At 49.3% G+C, this 16,934-nt stretch overlaps 8 protein-coding genes across 8 annotated transcripts; 4 read left to right on the top strand and 4 right to left on the bottom strand.

Annotated features, from left to right (window-relative positions):
* Nucleotides 1–2,320: 2,320 nt before the first annotated feature.
* On the top strand, nucleotides 2,321–3,007 carry N7533_009668 (Amino acid transporter transmembrane; the record flags this gene model as incomplete). Its single annotated transcript, XM_057106318.1, has 1 exon — nucleotides 2,321–3,007. The coding sequence occupies one exon, from the start codon at nucleotides 2,321–2,323 to the stop codon at nucleotides 3,005–3,007; it is 687 nt and encodes a 228-aa protein (XP_056957767.1).
* A 392-nt stretch (nucleotides 3,008–3,399) lies between these two features.
* On the top strand, nucleotides 3,400–3,633 carry N7533_009667 (uncharacterized protein; the record flags this gene model as incomplete). Its single annotated transcript, XM_057106317.1, has 1 exon — nucleotides 3,400–3,633. The coding sequence occupies one exon, from the start codon at nucleotides 3,400–3,402 to the stop codon at nucleotides 3,631–3,633; it is 234 nt and encodes a 77-aa protein (XP_056957766.1).
* Nucleotides 3,634–4,700: 1,067 nt separating this feature from the next.
* Nucleotides 4,701–6,212, bottom strand: N7533_009666 (DMT family transporter; the record flags this gene model as incomplete). The annotated part of the gene is made up of 3 exons (XM_057106316.1): nucleotides 4,701–4,960; nucleotides 5,021–5,772; nucleotides 5,896–6,212. The coding sequence occupies 3 exons, from the start codon at nucleotides 6,210–6,212 to the stop codon at nucleotides 4,701–4,703; spliced, it is 1,329 nt and encodes a 442-aa protein (XP_056957765.1).
* Nucleotides 6,213–7,074: 862 nt separating this feature from the next.
* On the bottom strand, nucleotides 7,075–8,209 carry N7533_009665 (aldo/keto reductase family protein; the record flags this gene model as incomplete). The annotated part of the gene is made up of 2 exons (XM_057106315.1): nucleotides 7,075–7,592; nucleotides 7,675–8,209. The coding sequence occupies 2 exons, from the start codon at nucleotides 8,207–8,209 to the stop codon at nucleotides 7,075–7,077; spliced, it is 1,053 nt and encodes a 350-aa protein (XP_056957764.1).
* Nucleotides 8,210–8,446: 237 nt separating this feature from the next.
* On the top strand, nucleotides 8,447–11,583 carry N7533_009664 (gamma-tubulin mipA; the record flags this gene model as incomplete). The annotated part of the gene is made up of 8 exons (XM_057106314.1): nucleotides 8,447–9,229; nucleotides 9,690–9,765; nucleotides 9,927–10,039; nucleotides 10,126–10,179; nucleotides 10,240–10,422; nucleotides 10,488–10,688; nucleotides 10,757–10,843; nucleotides 10,906–11,583. The coding sequence occupies 8 exons, from the start codon at nucleotides 8,447–8,449 to the stop codon at nucleotides 11,581–11,583; spliced, it is 2,175 nt and encodes a 724-aa protein (XP_056957763.1).
* A 1,824-nt stretch (nucleotides 11,584–13,407) lies between these two features.
* On the top strand, nucleotides 13,408–13,626 carry N7533_009663 (AN1-type zinc finger protein TMC1; the record flags this gene model as incomplete). Its single annotated transcript, XM_057106313.1, has 1 exon — nucleotides 13,408–13,626. One exon carries the CDS (start codon nucleotides 13,408–13,410, stop codon nucleotides 13,624–13,626), a length of 219 nt encoding a protein of 72 aa, XP_056957762.1.
* Nucleotides 13,627–14,304: 678 nt separating this feature from the next.
* On the bottom strand, nucleotides 14,305–14,856 carry N7533_009662 (uncharacterized protein; the record flags this gene model as incomplete). The annotated part of the gene is made up of 3 exons (XM_057106312.1): nucleotides 14,305–14,326; nucleotides 14,389–14,486; nucleotides 14,578–14,856. The coding sequence occupies 3 exons, from the start codon at nucleotides 14,854–14,856 to the stop codon at nucleotides 14,305–14,307; spliced, it is 399 nt and encodes a 132-aa protein (XP_056957761.1).
* A 613-nt stretch (nucleotides 14,857–15,469) lies between these two features.
* Nucleotides 15,470–16,744, bottom strand: N7533_009661 (serine/threonine-protein phosphatase 2A activator; the record flags this gene model as incomplete). The annotated part of the gene is made up of 1 exon (XM_057106311.1): nucleotides 15,470–16,744. One exon carries the CDS (start codon nucleotides 16,742–16,744, stop codon nucleotides 15,470–15,472), a length of 1,275 nt encoding a protein of 424 aa, XP_056957760.1.
* Between the last annotated feature and the right edge of the window lie 190 nt (nucleotides 16,745–16,934).

Here is a 16,934-nt window from a genome sequence, read left to right as displayed (position 1 = left end):
TTTCCTCTTTCTCAGACTGGAAAATGAATGAGCCCGGCTACTCTACCTACGGTTGGAAGAGTTGCTTCAAGTACCGAAAATCTGCGGAGCTTAACACAAGCTGCAACTGTACCCAGGTAATCAACCTTGGAAGTGAGAATTATCCGTCCAATATCCTCAGGAAATATCTATTGACATTAGTTTTTAGAGTACCTAGGTATCTTACAAGCGGATGCTGCAGATTCATGTTTTACAGGGAGGATTCCAATGCGAAGTGTACCGATATCATTCCCGGATTCACCTATGAATCTTCCAACTGCCAACCACACACTTGCAATCGCCGCAAGCCGAGTCTTCTCTATATTTAAGACTACTCAAGCTCGAGACTCCATTCATCCACCCCAAGACAGGGGCTTGTGAGGCCTATACAGTTGGATTGGTCGGTGCGGTGGAATCGGTTAATAGGCGCCTACGAATCTTACGACGGAGGTTGCTGCGTTCAGTCATTTAGATACACGGACCCCGGATCATCTGAAAACCCCCATGTACCATATGCTGATCAATTTGACAGGTTCTTTTCGCGGAACTAGGTAATTACGTCGGAGAACTCAGAATATTAGGGGTTAGGTCATCCGATTGATGAGTTTTTGACGTGGATGCTCGTGAGGAGGAAGAAAACGACATCATCAAGGTATGCAATCGCCCTATTTTGATCACCGTATCTACCTTTCTTGGCATTCTATCAGCGAATCATCCTAGTTGGTGGCTTTGGAGACTCCGAGTATCTCCGAGTCTGATTGACTATATGATAGAGCACTGTCAGAGGTATTGAAAATCTAATACTCAGGCAAAGAAAGGATCTTGGGAAATGCAGATATCAACCTCGGAACACCTGAGATAACCTACGGTGTTTAATTTCATGCAGCAAGGAGTATGTTTATCGGCATGGCTCTCCTATCTCCTCCTCTCATAACTACGTAGGTATGGCCAAAGAAATAGGAACTTGAATTTTAGCAGCAATGCTAAAGATTGACACTACTAAGTGTATACCCTCTTTGACTATCTGAACACCCTACCCTGCCTACTTAGAAGGGGTACAGTATGTGTATTACTACAAATGGGTTATAGTAGGAGACCAGAATTCTATTTTCTCACCGTTGAGTACCTACCCGAGTATCGACCAGTTCTAACTATCTCAATAATTAGTAGTAAGGATATAATATTCAAGCCAGAATAGGTGTTTAATAATTCTAGCTCAGGCAGATATAGGGCACCTGGGCATTAACTATCTACAATACAAACTAGGAAACAAAGAGCACTAAATTCACTACATCAAACAGGCCTTCTAGTTCGGTCGGCAACAACAAAGACTGGAAGTCCAACAACACTTCTCAGGCCAGCGTACCTCTACCCTCAGAAACACTATCCACCATCGCGCTGAGCAACTAGAAATTGCATCAAGATCAAGCCCTTCTCACGCCCGATTTCCGACCGCCAGCCTATCTTCTAAGCGAAGAAGACAAGCTTTTAGTGAACCCAAATAAAAAAGAGCCAGGTATCATTATTATATATGCTATAGAGACATAGCCCACCCCCGAGATACCTCACGTTGACATCTGGGTAAAGGTCAGAGCGGGCCTCGGGAACAACTTGAAGAAGGTTTGTACTACCTGTTATTCAATGTCTTATTCTCAGATAGACGATACTGACTAGATCATACAGCTGGAGCAAAGTCACTGTCTATCCATTCTTATGCAGCAACTCCCGTCGGCTTGAAGTAAAGACTCGGCTTTTGAAGGATTACAAGTATGTATTTCAAAGTTTTTTATACATCAGCTTACCCATTACTACCTAGGAAGGTACCTGTCAGTGATTAGTGGCTTGTCGTTTTTCTTGCCCAGGTACGTATCTGCCTGCAGAAAAGGGGGAAGGTACTCGTAGCTTCTTCCTTCTTTGCTAGCAATACATCATGATGTTTGTTGATTCCATTCATATTCCTCTCTTCTCTCTCTTCTCAACTTCCTCCTTAGCAACACCCTCCGACACAACAATAGACTTTACCCTAAGATCTGTGAAGACTAGAAGTGTCCCATCCAATCGCCCTTTGTCTACACCAGCTTGCTCTGGAACGTAGGGTCGCTTCTCTAAGACTCCCGAATCAAAAATTCGGCGATATCTAGACCCGTCTAGCAAAACATCATACCGACCATCACCCTACGCATTTAAAGTACTGTCTGTGGGGCCTTTACCAGAAGGCACTACTCCCCTCCCTTTCACGCCTGGCTTGTCTGGCGAGACTTACCCTCAATCCAACCACTATGTGTGAACTCCTCCCATCATCATGGGACCACAGAGCTTCGCACCTTCTCCAAGGTCGTTGTTGATCCTTCCAAATCATATCACCTGGTCGAGCATTTCCCCCTCCATTTTTTCCCCCTCTCGACTTTACTCCTTCACCTCACCCGTTACCTGGCCTTTCATCATCAACTATCAACTTCTCACTCCTACACCCATTGAGAGAGAAATCATGCCTATACCCACCCCAAGCACTAGCACTATGAGCGACACGGAGCCAACAGATTACCCTGAGTGGTACATCAACAAACATGGAGAAAGAGTTCGCTTCACCCCATGGCCACACCCCAGACACCCGCGCCATCTAAAAGCGGCTGGCCTTCGCCCGGTCTGGACCCTTCGCTGGCAATATCCCGAAGGAGAAATCCCGGATGACATCACTTGCCTCATCGGTTCGCAGACAATCTCATTCGCCATCGGTCCCCTCAAAAGTCTGGTCTGGTTAGCTGGCCGTGATGACCTAGTTAATGCTCTTAACGACCCAACATCCCCAATTACCGACCGGATCTGCACTGTACCGCCATCGGTGAATATCAACTGGGTGATCGGTCTCGTCGATATGGGACTCGCACTATATCGCAATCAGCCCTCACCATCGGCCGACATGCTCCAGCCCGGCGATGCGATGAAGATTTCCTTTCCAGACTGCCTCGCGAACGGACTACACACCTAGCATGCGACTTGCTTGGCCAGACGCCCGATACAAACATTCCAACTACGATCAATGTCTGGCGTTTCCCCTTGAAGGAGGGCGAAGAATATTCGGTCACCAAACAAAAGCTCTGAGCTGCTTGCCCTAGCCTGTTGCGCAGCAATCAACTCTACCGAGGAACGGACCGCAGGGCTATGCAGCTCCTGATGATTGCTTTTAGTCCTGTCATCACCCCAACAAACCTTACCAAGGAATTCGGACCCGGGACATACACAACACCCGATTTCTCAATTGCGCTGGAATATGCCAAAGAACGCGACGGCAGTCCTGGGGTTATGCTTATTTTCAAGTGACCTGAGCCTCACTTCCACAATCTCTTTGTCTGGACTCTCAGCGATGCAGAGGTTCAACCCATGCTCGAGACATTCGCACAATTCAAGGGGATACCGGGTTGCCCCAACGCTGGCCAACTTGCAGATCTGATCGAGGGTCCTCTGCCCACGCAGGATCCGATCCCGGAGATTCATCATCAACCCACACAAGTTGTTGCTAAAAGTCATGAAGCACATTGGGTGTTACAAAGCCTCTTGGAAGATATCATTATCTTCGAGCGTGATGATGTCGATGGTGCCGTGGCAGCTGAGTGAAAACAAGGATTCGCCCTGATTACTTTTATTATTACCTCCTTGCTATCCGAATTGCTTCAATCGTGTCTATTACATTACTAGTATAACTTTGTCTTCCTGTTATCCGGGTTGGGTTTTCTAGCCCCTCTCGCTGTTCGTTTCTGGCTCGATTAAACTTGTTACTAGCTCGAGCCCAATACAACAACTAATCACACAAACCTTCAATTTTCCAACAGATCTCGAATCTCCGTAAATTTCCCTAGCTAGTCCCGGGGTCTATATGGTCGACTTCATCAAGCTCCTTCTTCCAAAGATCAGGGCGTCGTATCGACATATCGCTCTGTTCGTATGGGTACTGGCAACGCTGCGTGCAAAATGCCATTTGACCAAGCTATAACTACTTATACTGACATATGATATATTATTTCTTGGCCCATGGTTATGAGAGAAGGAGATGGTAGAGGCGTGCTGATAAATATACTCCTCCCCGCATGAAATTAAACCCTGTAGGTCATCCGTTCATATCCGCTTTTCCTTTCTTCGTCTGGGTATTAGAAGTTTTATGACTTCGGTACTACCCTATTATATAATGAATTAGACCGAGAGTAACTACTCTTAATAATAAATAGGTAGGTCTAAATTTAATATACTTTCTAAGCTTCTCTCTCTCATAAGGAGCTCGAATAATTATTTATTAGTATTAAATATTAAAACTTTAACTTTGGATAGAATTCTTAGGCCATATCTCTCTTTGAGCACGCTCAAGAACTTCCAATTGGTTTGGAAATTATAGTACTGGTAGATTTGTGAGTACTAGGAGAATATTAGGTACTCTTCAAGTAGCTTCTAGTATCTGAAGATATTGAACACTGTGTATTGATGACTACCTAGTAGGTAACTCTAGTCTCCGAAATAGCTACCAGTGAACATCATGATGAAATTCAAGACAATGATTCATATATGTACCGTACGATCTCGAGTTGTATAAAACATGACCCGAAGACAATGGCGGAAAATCCAATAACTCGCTAATATAACAACACAATTTATGAGAACAAAGAAAGAGAAATCCCACAAATGCTAGTGGTCTATTCATCGCTGTCCGACTCTACCTGGTCGTTCTCCAGATGCTTTTTGCGTTCCTCGCTCATCTCTCGGTACGTGCTCCAGCTCAGCAGGAAAAACGCGACCATAATCAAAATGCCTCCGATAATTGCTGCGAATGAGAGCGGTATGCCCGTACGGAACCAGTCCACGAGGGCGACGAGGAAAATCGTCAGAAGGGCGGCAACTGACGAAAGTACAGGTGAGGTTAAGGAGATGAGTACTAGGAAAGAACCGGAAAATGCTAGGCGGAGCGTTAGTTACCTATTATTGTCAAGAGAGATGGGTATTGTTGTTAACTTACTAGCATTGGCAGCAATGGAGATGAGGAGCATCCATCCAGCCTCGCCGGTAGGGAACCGGAAAGTTTCCCAGCCAAGATAATGAAGAAAAGGTAGGGGAATCCACAATACCAAGATGGTAAAGCAGCCGATCAAACTGCCAAATGTATTGGCGAAGATAGTGCCACGGCCGGGACTGGTGCCCTCTGGTGGGCAGGCGAAACGCTTATACAGCACCTCGTAGAGACCGTACAAAACACTCCCAACACCAATCACAATGTTACCCAGAAGGCGATTGTGAGCATCCTGGTCATCCTTTGTCGTTCCACCTTTTGAAACTTTCTTGTCAGGACGGTCTCCGTAGGCAACCACAAGGACTCCAATGATTGCGATTCCCACTGAAAAGACCTTATCCCACCGCAACTTCTCTTTCAAGAGAGGGATCGAGAAGGCATATGCGAAGAAAGCTGAGCAATTGTAGATGGCCGTCAAATCACTAGCCGTTGTCAAGTTGACCGCGACGTACCACGAGCCTCCCGCAATGGTGAGCGCGCTGGTCACGAATGCAGTGGTCTTCAGCATATATGGGATCGGGGAACGGTGGTAGGAACGGGAGGAGAGGTGGACATCTTGAGTCTCCACCATTTGGGCAGTAGTCTTCAAGAGGAAGACATGGCGGCGCCAGAATGCTTCCCATGACATTTTGCGCTTCTGGATTCGCAGGATGGCGAGCTGGACCGGCCAGAGCAACGCCCAGGAACCGTGGGTGATATAGCTGCGTTTGGGAGAAAAGAAGGGGTAAGCGATTACGGTCCAGAATAAGTAGCGACGGTTTATAGGTGCATGGGGGTAGTTCAGATCAATCTCATCACCGGCGAGCGGTTGCGTCCAAACTTACAGCATGCAATACGGCTTGTCCCATCCCAACTCATGTTGGATGTAGACGGCGGTTTCTGTCTGGACAACAAAGCTGGCTAAGCTGAGAAGAAGAAATCCCGATGCAATCATATACTTTTTGCGCGTCGCTTGGGCGGCGTCGTGTTCCGGACTTTTACTCCGGATGGTAGGGCGGCGGGTATGGTGTAACATAGGCCGGCCTTCTGTAGCGTTACCGAAGCTAGATCGGGAGGACCGTCCCTCGCGATCATCTTTAAGTAACGGTTGCTGTGACCGGCCGTCCGTTGGGCGGTGCAATGGGGGGCGATTAACCACCATGTCGTCGTCGTCAGAATCCTGGGAATAGCGACTCGGCTCCGGGTCTGGGGTTATGTTGGCCCTGCTCGCTCCCAGTTCGATATTTTCCGAAGCCACGTTGGCGTTGTAATCCCTCGGGGGTCTTGTGGGTGCTTTTGGGGGGGGTTGGGATCGGATCGACAAGATCCTTGGGAGCAATCAAAGATGTCCTCAGCCTCCTGATTGTGCTCGGGATGCCCTTGCGACGACAGATAACAGATAAGAACTAGGGACTGGGCTGCTGATGTTCCAATCATTCAGGCTATCCCATGCCCAGTGTGATGGTTTAACAGCTGATGAGGTGAGTCTAACCGCAAGATGTCAACCCTGTGACCAGAATACAACTTTGCGGCCCTGAGCGCATGCGATCGTAAACCGATTGGGATGTTGATGGGGTAGCTGCGGCCACGTAATGAGGGAATCAACAAGGTTCAGGGGGTCACGGTATGCAAGCAATGTTCGGTCTTTGGATGAAAACTTGAAGTGTTCTTTAAGGGTTCATGTGAGACAGGTAAATTCGACGATTGAATAAAAAGCCATTCGAGGGGCCAAGCACACGATGCTCGGGGAATGGACGCCTTCGTCATTGCCCCTACCGCTTCGGGGTGTACCACGTGATCTCAGGGACAATGACGGTGTGCTAGTCCGAAAGCGGTCTAGCGTAGGCGTCAAGCTGGGGTCAAAGGGTCAACTGGCTCAAGCAGATGACCATTACTACTTACTAGTAGTTAGTAGCATGGATTGGGATAAAGCAGATTGTTCACAACATAATGTCAACATTATTCAACGGAATAAATTTATTGCCGATGAATTTTGATTTGATTTGATTTTCTTATAGACAGAACTAAGCCTTAGGCTTAGGCTTGAACAATGCCTCCTGGGTGTTATAACTGTACTTCAGATCCAGATGCCAATAGTTAGGAGAAGAAGCCTTGGCAACCAACCATGCCTTATCCAAAGCTTCCACCACCTCTTCCGGAAGTGGCCCCTTCTGCAGGTCCCGAAGGTTAGTCTCGAGTTGACCGAAGCTGCTCACACCGACCAGAACACCGTCACGGCCACCGTTATCCATGTTCAACATGGAGTGATGGCGGACCCAGCGTAGACCCGTCTCGACAAGCGTCAGGCCATGCTTAGCAACCACGGGCTCAATAATGCTCAAAGCCTCGAAATTTGTGTCTCTAAAGTAACGGTTGCGGTAGTTGTTACCCGTGCCGCTGTTGTCAGCAAACCGGCCTTCTTCGGGGACATCCTTTGTCTTGTATTTGCCAGAGAAAAGTCCACCAGCGAGAGGGTTGTAGATGACAATGTCCAAGCCGTAGCGACGGCAGGCATGGACCAATTCAACTTCAATATTACGGGCTGTTGTCCGGTTAGCATGGACCAGTCCGAATCCCATGGATATCGAAGCTATACCAGTGGGACATATCCAGATAAGACATACTGATAGCATTATACATGGCCTGGAAAATCGTAGGCCGAACCCAGCCACGCTCATTGCAAAGAGTTACAATTTCCGCCACCTCAAAGGCCGTATAGTTACTCAGACCCAACTGGATGAACTTGCCCTCCTTATGCAGCTCGTCCACAGCTTCCAAAGTCTCTGCAAAGGGTGTCGCACGATCTGGAGCATGCAGGTAAAATATGTCGACCTGATTGGTGTCAAGCTCTTTTAGGGATAGCTCGAGATGCTCACGCAGGACAGCGGGCTTGTGCTGCCCAGCCTTCTTGGGGTACCACTTGGTTGCAAGGGTTAGGCCGCGTTGCTTCCAATTGGCCTTGGCCGTGAATGCCTCCTGCTCTCCATCGATATAGATGCGAGCAGTGTCGATCTCGTTGAATCCCTGCTGCTGGAAATAGTCCAGACACCGATTGAACTCGTCCAGGGAGGTAATTCGGGCACCCGCGGCCTCATTGGGCCCGAAGGTCATGCATCCGAGGATGATTCGGGGGAGCGGGTTCTGTGCAATAAGCGGCATGATGGATGGATGGTCGTCGGTGTTGCTTGTTGGAGAAAGAAGCGCGGGGGAGGGGTAGAAGTGAAGGTTACGGAGGGGTCCGATCAGCGATAACGGCGGGGACCTTTGCGCAACATTTTCGGACCCGACCGCATTTCAAAGACGAGGCTATTTAGTTTTCTCCTTTGCAGGGATTATACCAAGAGCTTCACATCTACCTTCCATTCGAGCTCCAGCGGAGCATATAGCCCGGCAACAATGGCTGCATCCCAAGGCAATGACGCATTCCGCATTCTGATTATCAACCCCAACACCTCCACACATATGACCGAGGCCCTCAAGCCCATCCTACAACGACTCAACTACGCCGACGTTCAATTTGACTACTTCACCGCACCGAATGAGACATTTACATTGGATGGGCATGTCTGCGAGCCAATTGCCAGCATCAACAATGGCAAAGAATCCGCGCAGTCGGCGTTGAATTGCTCCTCGGTTTTGGATATGATTGCGCAATACGATGCGTTTCTCGTCGCCTGCTACTCTGCCCACCCACTCGTGGGCATGATACGCCAGAAAATCAAGGCTCTTGAAGGATCCCCACTTTCTTCACGAACAAAGTACGTGACCGGGATCTTCGAGGGTAGCATCACTGCTTCTCTGTCTTTGATCAGTGGGTTCGATTTCGTGACATCTGGATCATTGCAAAAACAGCAGATCAGCCAGTCCTTTGGTATTGTAACCACAGGCAGCGCTTGGAAGGATGAACTCAATAAGGGAGTCACCGAAATGTTAGTAGGGGCAGGTCTCCAGTCCTCGCGATTCGCAGGCACTGAGACTACGGGACTGTCGGCCGTCGAACTACACACTACGGCGCCGGATGAGGTGAGACAAAGGATCATTGCCGCCACACAGCGTTTGCTACTAAATGCGCCGAGTCGTGTTGGTGCAGTTTGTTTGGGCTGTGCAGGCATGGCGGGTATGGAGGAAGCGGTGCGGGAAGGTTGCGTTCAAGCCTATGGACCAGACGAGGGGTCTAAGGTACGAATAGTTGATGGAGTGGTTGCCGGAGCTGGAAACTTGGTCACGGCTTGCAAAGCGGGATTTTGAACCAGTGGATTCGATAGGAACTGGGAGGCTTCAAGTTATTTTTGGAGGCCAACAGGGAAAGACAGCATATGATAATATGATACCATTAAATTCGTTCAATAGTATATGATCAAGAGTTCCAAAAGTGATATAGAAAAAGAAGAATACAATATGGAGAATATTTTCTACCAAAAATCTCACCAATTTCGGCCTGAAGTGCATGGGTCTACATAAGAGATGAGATGTTGATGTCCAAGCCGAGTGGGTACGTACCTTACCTGAGGCGGTCGACAGCCAAAATGTTCCCCGCGCCCAACGCGCTACGCGTGAGAACAAATCCCTCTCGACATCGCCCGTGGACAACGATGCCTAGGTATGTGTTGGAACTTCTTTTTGTGGCGCTCCCCCAAAGGAATCTCTGAAGCTGACATGTGTTCAAAAATGCAGGGAAATCATCACGATCCAAGCCGGCCAGTGCGGCAACAGCGGTATGTGAACTGAACTCCGCCAACCTCGATCGACCTCCCAGCTCCCAACACTACAGCTCGTGATGCCCCAAAACTTGCCTAAGCCGATCATATGCACTCGAAGAAACTCGGAACTCAAATAGACCGAGCCTGATTCGCTGACAAGATCTTCCTTTCTCAAGTCGGTAGTCAGTTTTGGCAGCAGCTATGCCAGGAGCATGGAATCAACCAAGATGGAAACCTAGAGGATTTCGCGACCGAAGGTGGCGATCGCAAGGATGTCTTCTTCTATCAGGTATGTTTTGGCAAGCAATGCTTGGGAGCTTTGTCAATCGTACGATCATCTACAGAACTAAGCTAACGAGACCCTACGCTACGCAGAGTGACGACACCCGATACATCCCCCGAGCGATTCTTCTCGACTTAGAACCTAGGGTATCGATATCTCTTTCTCCGCGATCAATTTGACCAAGGCAATTACTGAGACACGAACAGGTCCTCAATGGCATCCAATCCGGCCCTTACAAAAACATCTACAACCCCGAGAACTTCTTCGTTGGAGAACAAGGCGTTGGCGCGGGAAATAACTGGGGTTTGGGATATGCCGCTGGAGAAACTGTGCAAGAAGAGATTTTCGACATGATTGATCGAGAGGCGGATGGAAGTGATTCATTAGAGGTAGGTGTCAAAAGTCGATTGACCTGCGGCTGTCGCGACCAAATGATTGACAATTCTGGCTACAGGGTTTTATGCTATTACATTCGATAGCCGGTGGTACAGGATCTGGTCTGGGTAGTTTTATCCTGGAACGGATGAATGATCGCTTCCCTAAAAAGCTGATCCAGACGTACTCTGTCTTCCCGGATCTGTATTCGGATATTGTTGTCAACCCTTACAACAGTCTGCTTTCAATGCAGCGCTTGACCCAGGATGCTGACTCTGTGGTATGTTGGACTTTTGATTTCAAACATTTGACCCTTTTGAAAAGCAAAGACGCTTAAAAATTGAATAGGTTGTTCTGGACAACGGTGCGCTTTCAAGAATTGTTGCCGATCGACTTCACGTGGAAAAGCCATCGTTCGATCAAACCAACCAGTTGGTAAGTGGCGGCCGTGCATTATGCACTATTGGAAAGTGGGAAATCCTAACCCAGATCTGCAGGTCTCAACGGTCATGTCCGCGTCTACGACCACTCTTCGATACCCCGGTTACATGCACAATGACCTGGCGGGCATCATTGCTTCGCTGATCCCGACGCCGCGCAGCCATTTCCTGCTTCCATCGTATACACCATTCACAGGCGACAATGTTGAGCAAGCGAAGACAGTGCGCAAGACAACCGTGCTAGACGTGATGCGTCGACTGCTACAGCCCAAGAACCGCATGGTTTCGATTACTCCGAGCAAGTCCAGCTGCTACATCAGCATTCTCAACATAATCCAGGGCGAGGCCGATCCTACAGATGTACACAAGTCATTGCTCCGCATTCGGGAACGCCGTCTCGCGTCTTTCATCCCATGGGGCCCTGCCAGTATCCAAGTGGCGCTCACCAAGAAGTCGCCCTATCTGCACCATTCCAACCGTGTCAGCGGATTGATGCTGGCGAACCACACGTCAGTGGCAACATTGTTTAAGCGGATCATTCAGCAATACGATCGCCTGCGTAAGCGCAATGCTTTCCTGGATCAGTATCGAAAGTCTGCGGCATTCTCCGAAGAGTTAACAGAGTTTGACGAGGCACGGTCTGTGGTTATGGACTTGATCGGCGAATATGAGGCAGCCGAACGCCCGGACTACTTAGATCCCGATGCCGGGAAAGAGAAAGATGTTGGGGCTTGAATGGAAGGAGTGCAGGTACGGATTTTTCCGTAGAGAAATTTTTCCATGTCGATTTTCATTTTGCTTTGGCAGGGCAAGGGGTTTCGGGCGCATAAACCGGGTGCGTGCGCAGGGCCACTGGCGTTCTCTCTCTCTCTCTCTCTTCTTTTTGATCACTTATTGTTCTTTCATTTTTTTTCCCCTTGCTCTTTTTTTAGTTTCTCTATTCACCAATGCATACTGCATATTACTCAAATTCTTTCCACGAGGGTAATAAGTAGGATTACTACGGAATACGGAGTACACTAGTATGTAAATACTCCACAAATACACCTTCCCGAGGAAGTTCAAATGCAAATGCAAATGCAAATGCAAACCAATGGAATGCCAGCGCACATCTAAAGCATCAAAGACGGGGACCACGTAGCGGGCAGACACCTTGAAAGTGGATTCCGGCAGACCCGCCGAACAGATTGCAACGGGCCGGGTTCTGCAGTGGAGCATGGGTAAATCGGCTGCAGGCGATCGAAAGGGGCGAGAGTTTAAGGAGAAGAGCGCGGTGTGTTTTCCGAGGCTGTGTACAGAGTATGCACTTAGTCTAGATATGCTCTAGGTGCATCCAGTGGTTGGGCGGCGAGATCGACCGGGAATCCACCTTTTCTTTCTACCTTACTTGCTGACTCGTTGGGAGGCGTTCGCTTGGGGCTTAGGGATTTGGTGGCCTGCTTCGAGGCATGTACCCCGTACGTGGTGCGCGATGCCTGGTCTCATATAGTTGGACGCATGGGCCCAGGAGACTCGTCCAATTCACACGGCTTCACATTGCAGGAGGGTCTTAGCAAAGGCCACTTCACTTCACCGTAGTGTACTCCGTACTCTGTACTCCGTAAAGAGCAAGAGTAATCTGTACGGAGTAATCTCATCAACGAACTCCTTCTTTGCCACCGGATCCAAGACGGCCGATCCGGTGGCACACCATTAAGGCCTGGGTGGAACCACCCCTCGAATTGGTGCCAGAGTGTACTCTGTAGATTGAATAATGCGGCTAGAGTTAGTTAGTACCCACGTGAAAGGAGTCAAGTGAAGTGGAGGATGGGATGGGCATGGGGATGGGAGAATGAATGGAATGGCACGGACACAGGTCGCGTGGTCGAAAAAGGGATTAACTATTTGATAGTGATAGTGATAGTAATAGTAGCAATAGTGATAAAAGTGTAACTAGTAATACTACTAATAGTATCGACAGAGTACTCCGTGCTCCTAAAAGATCAAGATCTCCACTAAGTCGAACCTTCTGGGGCCTAGTATCCTTACAGAGAGATACTCCACCTCCGCGATGGCTGATTCCGTCACTCCACGCCTCAACTGACTCAGCCTTTTCCATTTAATTCCCTTCATTCCCTGGATCCTATTTCTCGTTTGACTTTTATTCTCCCGCCCGTTCCGACTTCCTTTGGTCCCTATATATATCCTTCCTCCCCGTAAGTTACTTCCTCCTACCTTTCTGCCCCCTTTATCGTCAACTGCGTCACTGCGTCGCTCCCGTCCAACGCTCATACCTCCTTTAGACCCTCACCTCACCTCCTTCTCCTCACCTTCTCCTCACCTTCTCCTCTCTCCCTCCTCAACACTCCTCAACCACTACTCGACCTTTGGGAACTCTTTTTTTTGGGGGCAACCACTCGTTCTCGTTTTTGCCATCCTCTCTATCATCTTGCTATCTCGGCGCTTATCTCAAACCAACGACCCGCCTGAAACTGTCACACCAGAGTTACTTGAAGGACTCTAGCCTACGCCCATCCCCTTCGCTCAGCCTCAACTCCCAAATATACCAAACACACAACCATGCCTCCCCGCAAGCCCCGTTGCAATTTCAAGGAGTGCAAGGAGGCCGCGCAGCGGATCGTGGGTGATTGTAGCTTTTGCCACGGTCACTTCTGCTCTAAGCACCGTATGCTGGAGGCCCACTCTTGCACCGGGTTAGAGGATTGCAAGAAGGAATCCCACGCCCGCAATGCCGACAAGTTGAATAGCGAGCGGACCGTCGTTGTCAAGGGCGTATGAGGAAGGCCTTGATAAGTGAGATGGTTCATTGAGCCATGGAAATGGACAATCTCCTTTCTCCGTGACGCATCCGTGCCATCTCAACTTAGGGCCTGCCCCCAGTTCTTGCCTCGGCCTCCGATCCGATCTCGGACCTCTTATCTCGCCACCTGGTGTGATCTTCAACGTGACCCCCTGGTGGTCGTCGCCATTCAGCCGGTTGAATTTAGCGTGGTGTTCCTGTTATTCCCATCTTATCCGGGGTGTTTGTTCTCGATCTTTTTTCTCTCCTTGTCGCCGCGACCTCTTTGAGCATTTGGCTCTTCAACATGCTTGATTCGACTTCGTTGGGAGGGTGTTTTGTCTTTTCTGCTTCATCTAATCCCCATCTACATTGGCGTTCGTCACTTCCGCAATTCTTGGGATTCCATTCCGTCTTTTGTTCACTGGCCTTCTTATCTTGCATTCGCCTGGCATGTTCTCAATCTGCCCTTTTGATTGTCTTCACTTTGGGTTCCTCTCGGGCTGCTTCATAGAGATCCCACGGGACTCCCAGGGGCATTTACTTCTTTGAGCAGATTTGGATTTATATGAATATACCACCACTCTGTCTTGTCCATATGATACATGAATTGGCCAATCTCCGCACTCCTGCGGTGGTCATTGCGTAGTTCCTCTCCTTTAAATTTCCTTCTCTCTTTAACCAGGTCCAATCTTAGGCCTGTGCAGGAGTTAGCTTTTCCAGTCCCACTCGCGACGAAGTCAACAAAAACTTGGACATACATATCGTGATGCTCACTCAGCCGGCTGAGGTATTTGTTCAAGTCTTCTACACGCTCCTTATGGGTCTTGACACCATCCCGCTGGAGCCGTTCACGCAACTGCCAATCAATCTAATTAGTACTGTTATGCCAAATGCCACGCCATCCAGTGCCACCCCCTAAAAGAGAAAGGAATTCATTCAATACATACTCGCTTGCGCCTCACCTCCTCATACTTCCTTTCTGTTTCAGTCTTGGGCCCACCTTCTCTCTCGTCCTTTTCATGATCTGGTGATTCGGACTTCTCATCCTCTCTCCGCTCAATGGGCCCATTATCAGAATCATTTCCAACAACATCCTTCCCTTCCAGCTCCTCCTTCTTCTTCTTCGAATCCTTCTTCTTTTTCTTCACCCGTCCATCGGCTACTTTGCTCCCTTTCAACTTGAGCTTGCCACCCCCGCCAGTGGAGTAATCGTCTGCTGGCGCCATGGGATCGGGGACCGGGTGGAGTGGGGGGGACAGCAGTCAGTCAGTCACACAGTCGCAGCAAGAGGGCCCAGTTGCAGCGTGCGGAGTAAGAGGGGAGATCCAAGACCTTAGGAGTGGCTTTTCCCGGGTGGGTCTAGTTTTTTGCCGCCGCGTGACTTTTCCTTTGGCCGTCTTGTCTTGCCTTGCCTTCTTCCCCGGGAATGAGGCGAGGTTAGGTTAGGTCGCAAGGGACGGGAGGCGAAGAGTGAGAGAGTGAGAGATACTGAAGCCGAACCGGTGCCGCGTACCTGGTTTGGTATTTTCCCGGTCTGGTGATAATGGCGGTGTGGCGTAATTGATTTCGGGCGCGCTGGCGTGAGTTGGTGGTCTTGATGAGTCTTTGCGGGAGGTCGGTTGGGCGGTGGAGTGGGCCAATCAGCGTGGTGATGTAATTCGACTAGTTCGTTTATCACTTTTGGAGATCGGCGCTGGCGTCTACCGCATATCGGGTTTACTTTCTACCAGGTGAGTTGTCATAATTTGGGTCGTATCATTTCTCATTATTTAGTATTTTATTAAACGTTGATTGAATTGTAGATCAATTCAGTACGGAGTACCGGACATATAATAGCCTTTAATCAAATGGGATCGGACGCAACCCCGACCCACCCATTCGTTTACGCATTTCAGCGCCCGCCGCAACCGTGCTGGGGACCTTGATACCACAACAGTCGCCGAACCAATCCGTATGTGCGCCATGTTCCTGCGGATGGTCGTGTGTACAATCATGATCATGTTCGTGGTCTCCATCTTCACCAGAGAGCTCGCCCATACCTTCAGTAGCGGGCAGGAGGCTGCCGAAAAGGAAATGTTGCATGATAGGTAGTTTACCCAGAACCTCCTTGACGAACATCTTCTTCATGCCACTCTCAACCTTGAACCAATTCTTCGCTCCAGAGATATCGTCCAGCATCGGACTGTGCCAGCGGAGACCCTTGACCGTCTTCACGCTGTCCACCCACCTTACCTGGTCGAGATAGAGGTACTTATCGCCTTCCTCATCCAGTAATGCGGTGTTGTGAATACCCAGCGGCGTCACATAGGGATGGTCCACGAGCTGACTGGCTCCGAATAAGAATGGCAGGAAGTGGTAGTCGTCCAGCCCCCAGACGCCATGAGAACCAGCAGGCTCCAAATAATATGTAGATTGAATCTCGCGCATCAAGTGCACATACTCCAGATAGACCTTAGACACCACGGCAGCGAACTCGCTTGCTGGGAGTTTACCCAGCTGGTAAAGAGAGAGCAGCCACATAATGAAGTTCAACTCGTGACCAGATCCATAGTCGATACGATCCCGAGAGCCAAGCGAATTGATCAAATAAGTCGATGCCTCCTCAATGGCCCCGGCATCAGTAAGACCAAGGATTTGCCGATGCCATGACGAGCTTTGCGCGGCGACTTGGTCAAACAAGACGCGAAAGGCGGGATTTCCGAAGCGCGAGCCACCTTGGTCTTCTGGTGGACAGTTCTCGACGAGTACCCTTATCTGACCAACGATCTGGGCGATTTTCGAGATGGCGTCGGACTCGGGGCCTTTTAGGTCGGTGAGGGCTCGCCCGCGTACTGAATCCGATAGGCCGAATGTGAAGGCCAAGACCAATTTGTAGGTAGGCGAGGTAAGAAATAATTCATGATCTTTGGGTGATAAGATACGACGGACGGGACGGGAATATTGGTGGGTGGAGAGGTTGGGCGGCGAGGGGAGAGGAGGGGTTATTGGCGTAGGATCTCGGGATGATGCGGCTTGGGATCGGCGATTTGTGCTTGAGCGTAGCTGTGATAACTTCTGAGAAAGGTCGACTTTGCCACTGGTGGCAGGTCTGGACCCTATGGAAGTCGACGCCATTTTGTTGAGAGAAGGCGTAAGGGAGGAGAAGATGTATGATAAAAGATAAATATCCGTCGGAGAGCAATCGCGACGAAAGGCAGAACGAAGGTGACGAGGAAGATACCGCCTGCCGGAAACAGCACTGCAAATGATGCAATTCGATTGAATACCAAATCGGGACTAGGGCGGTGGAGCATGTGATCAGCTG

The sequence above is a fragment of the Penicillium manginii genome (assembly GCF_028828005.1).
Source record: "Penicillium manginii strain IBT 31320 chromosome Unknown utg000006l:1.0-4164085.0:1.0-4166146.0, whole genome shotgun sequence".
Classification (NCBI taxonomy): Eukaryota; Fungi; Ascomycota; class Eurotiomycetes; order Eurotiales; family Aspergillaceae; genus Penicillium; species Penicillium manginii.
This window is presented reverse-complemented; position numbering and strand designations above follow the sequence as displayed.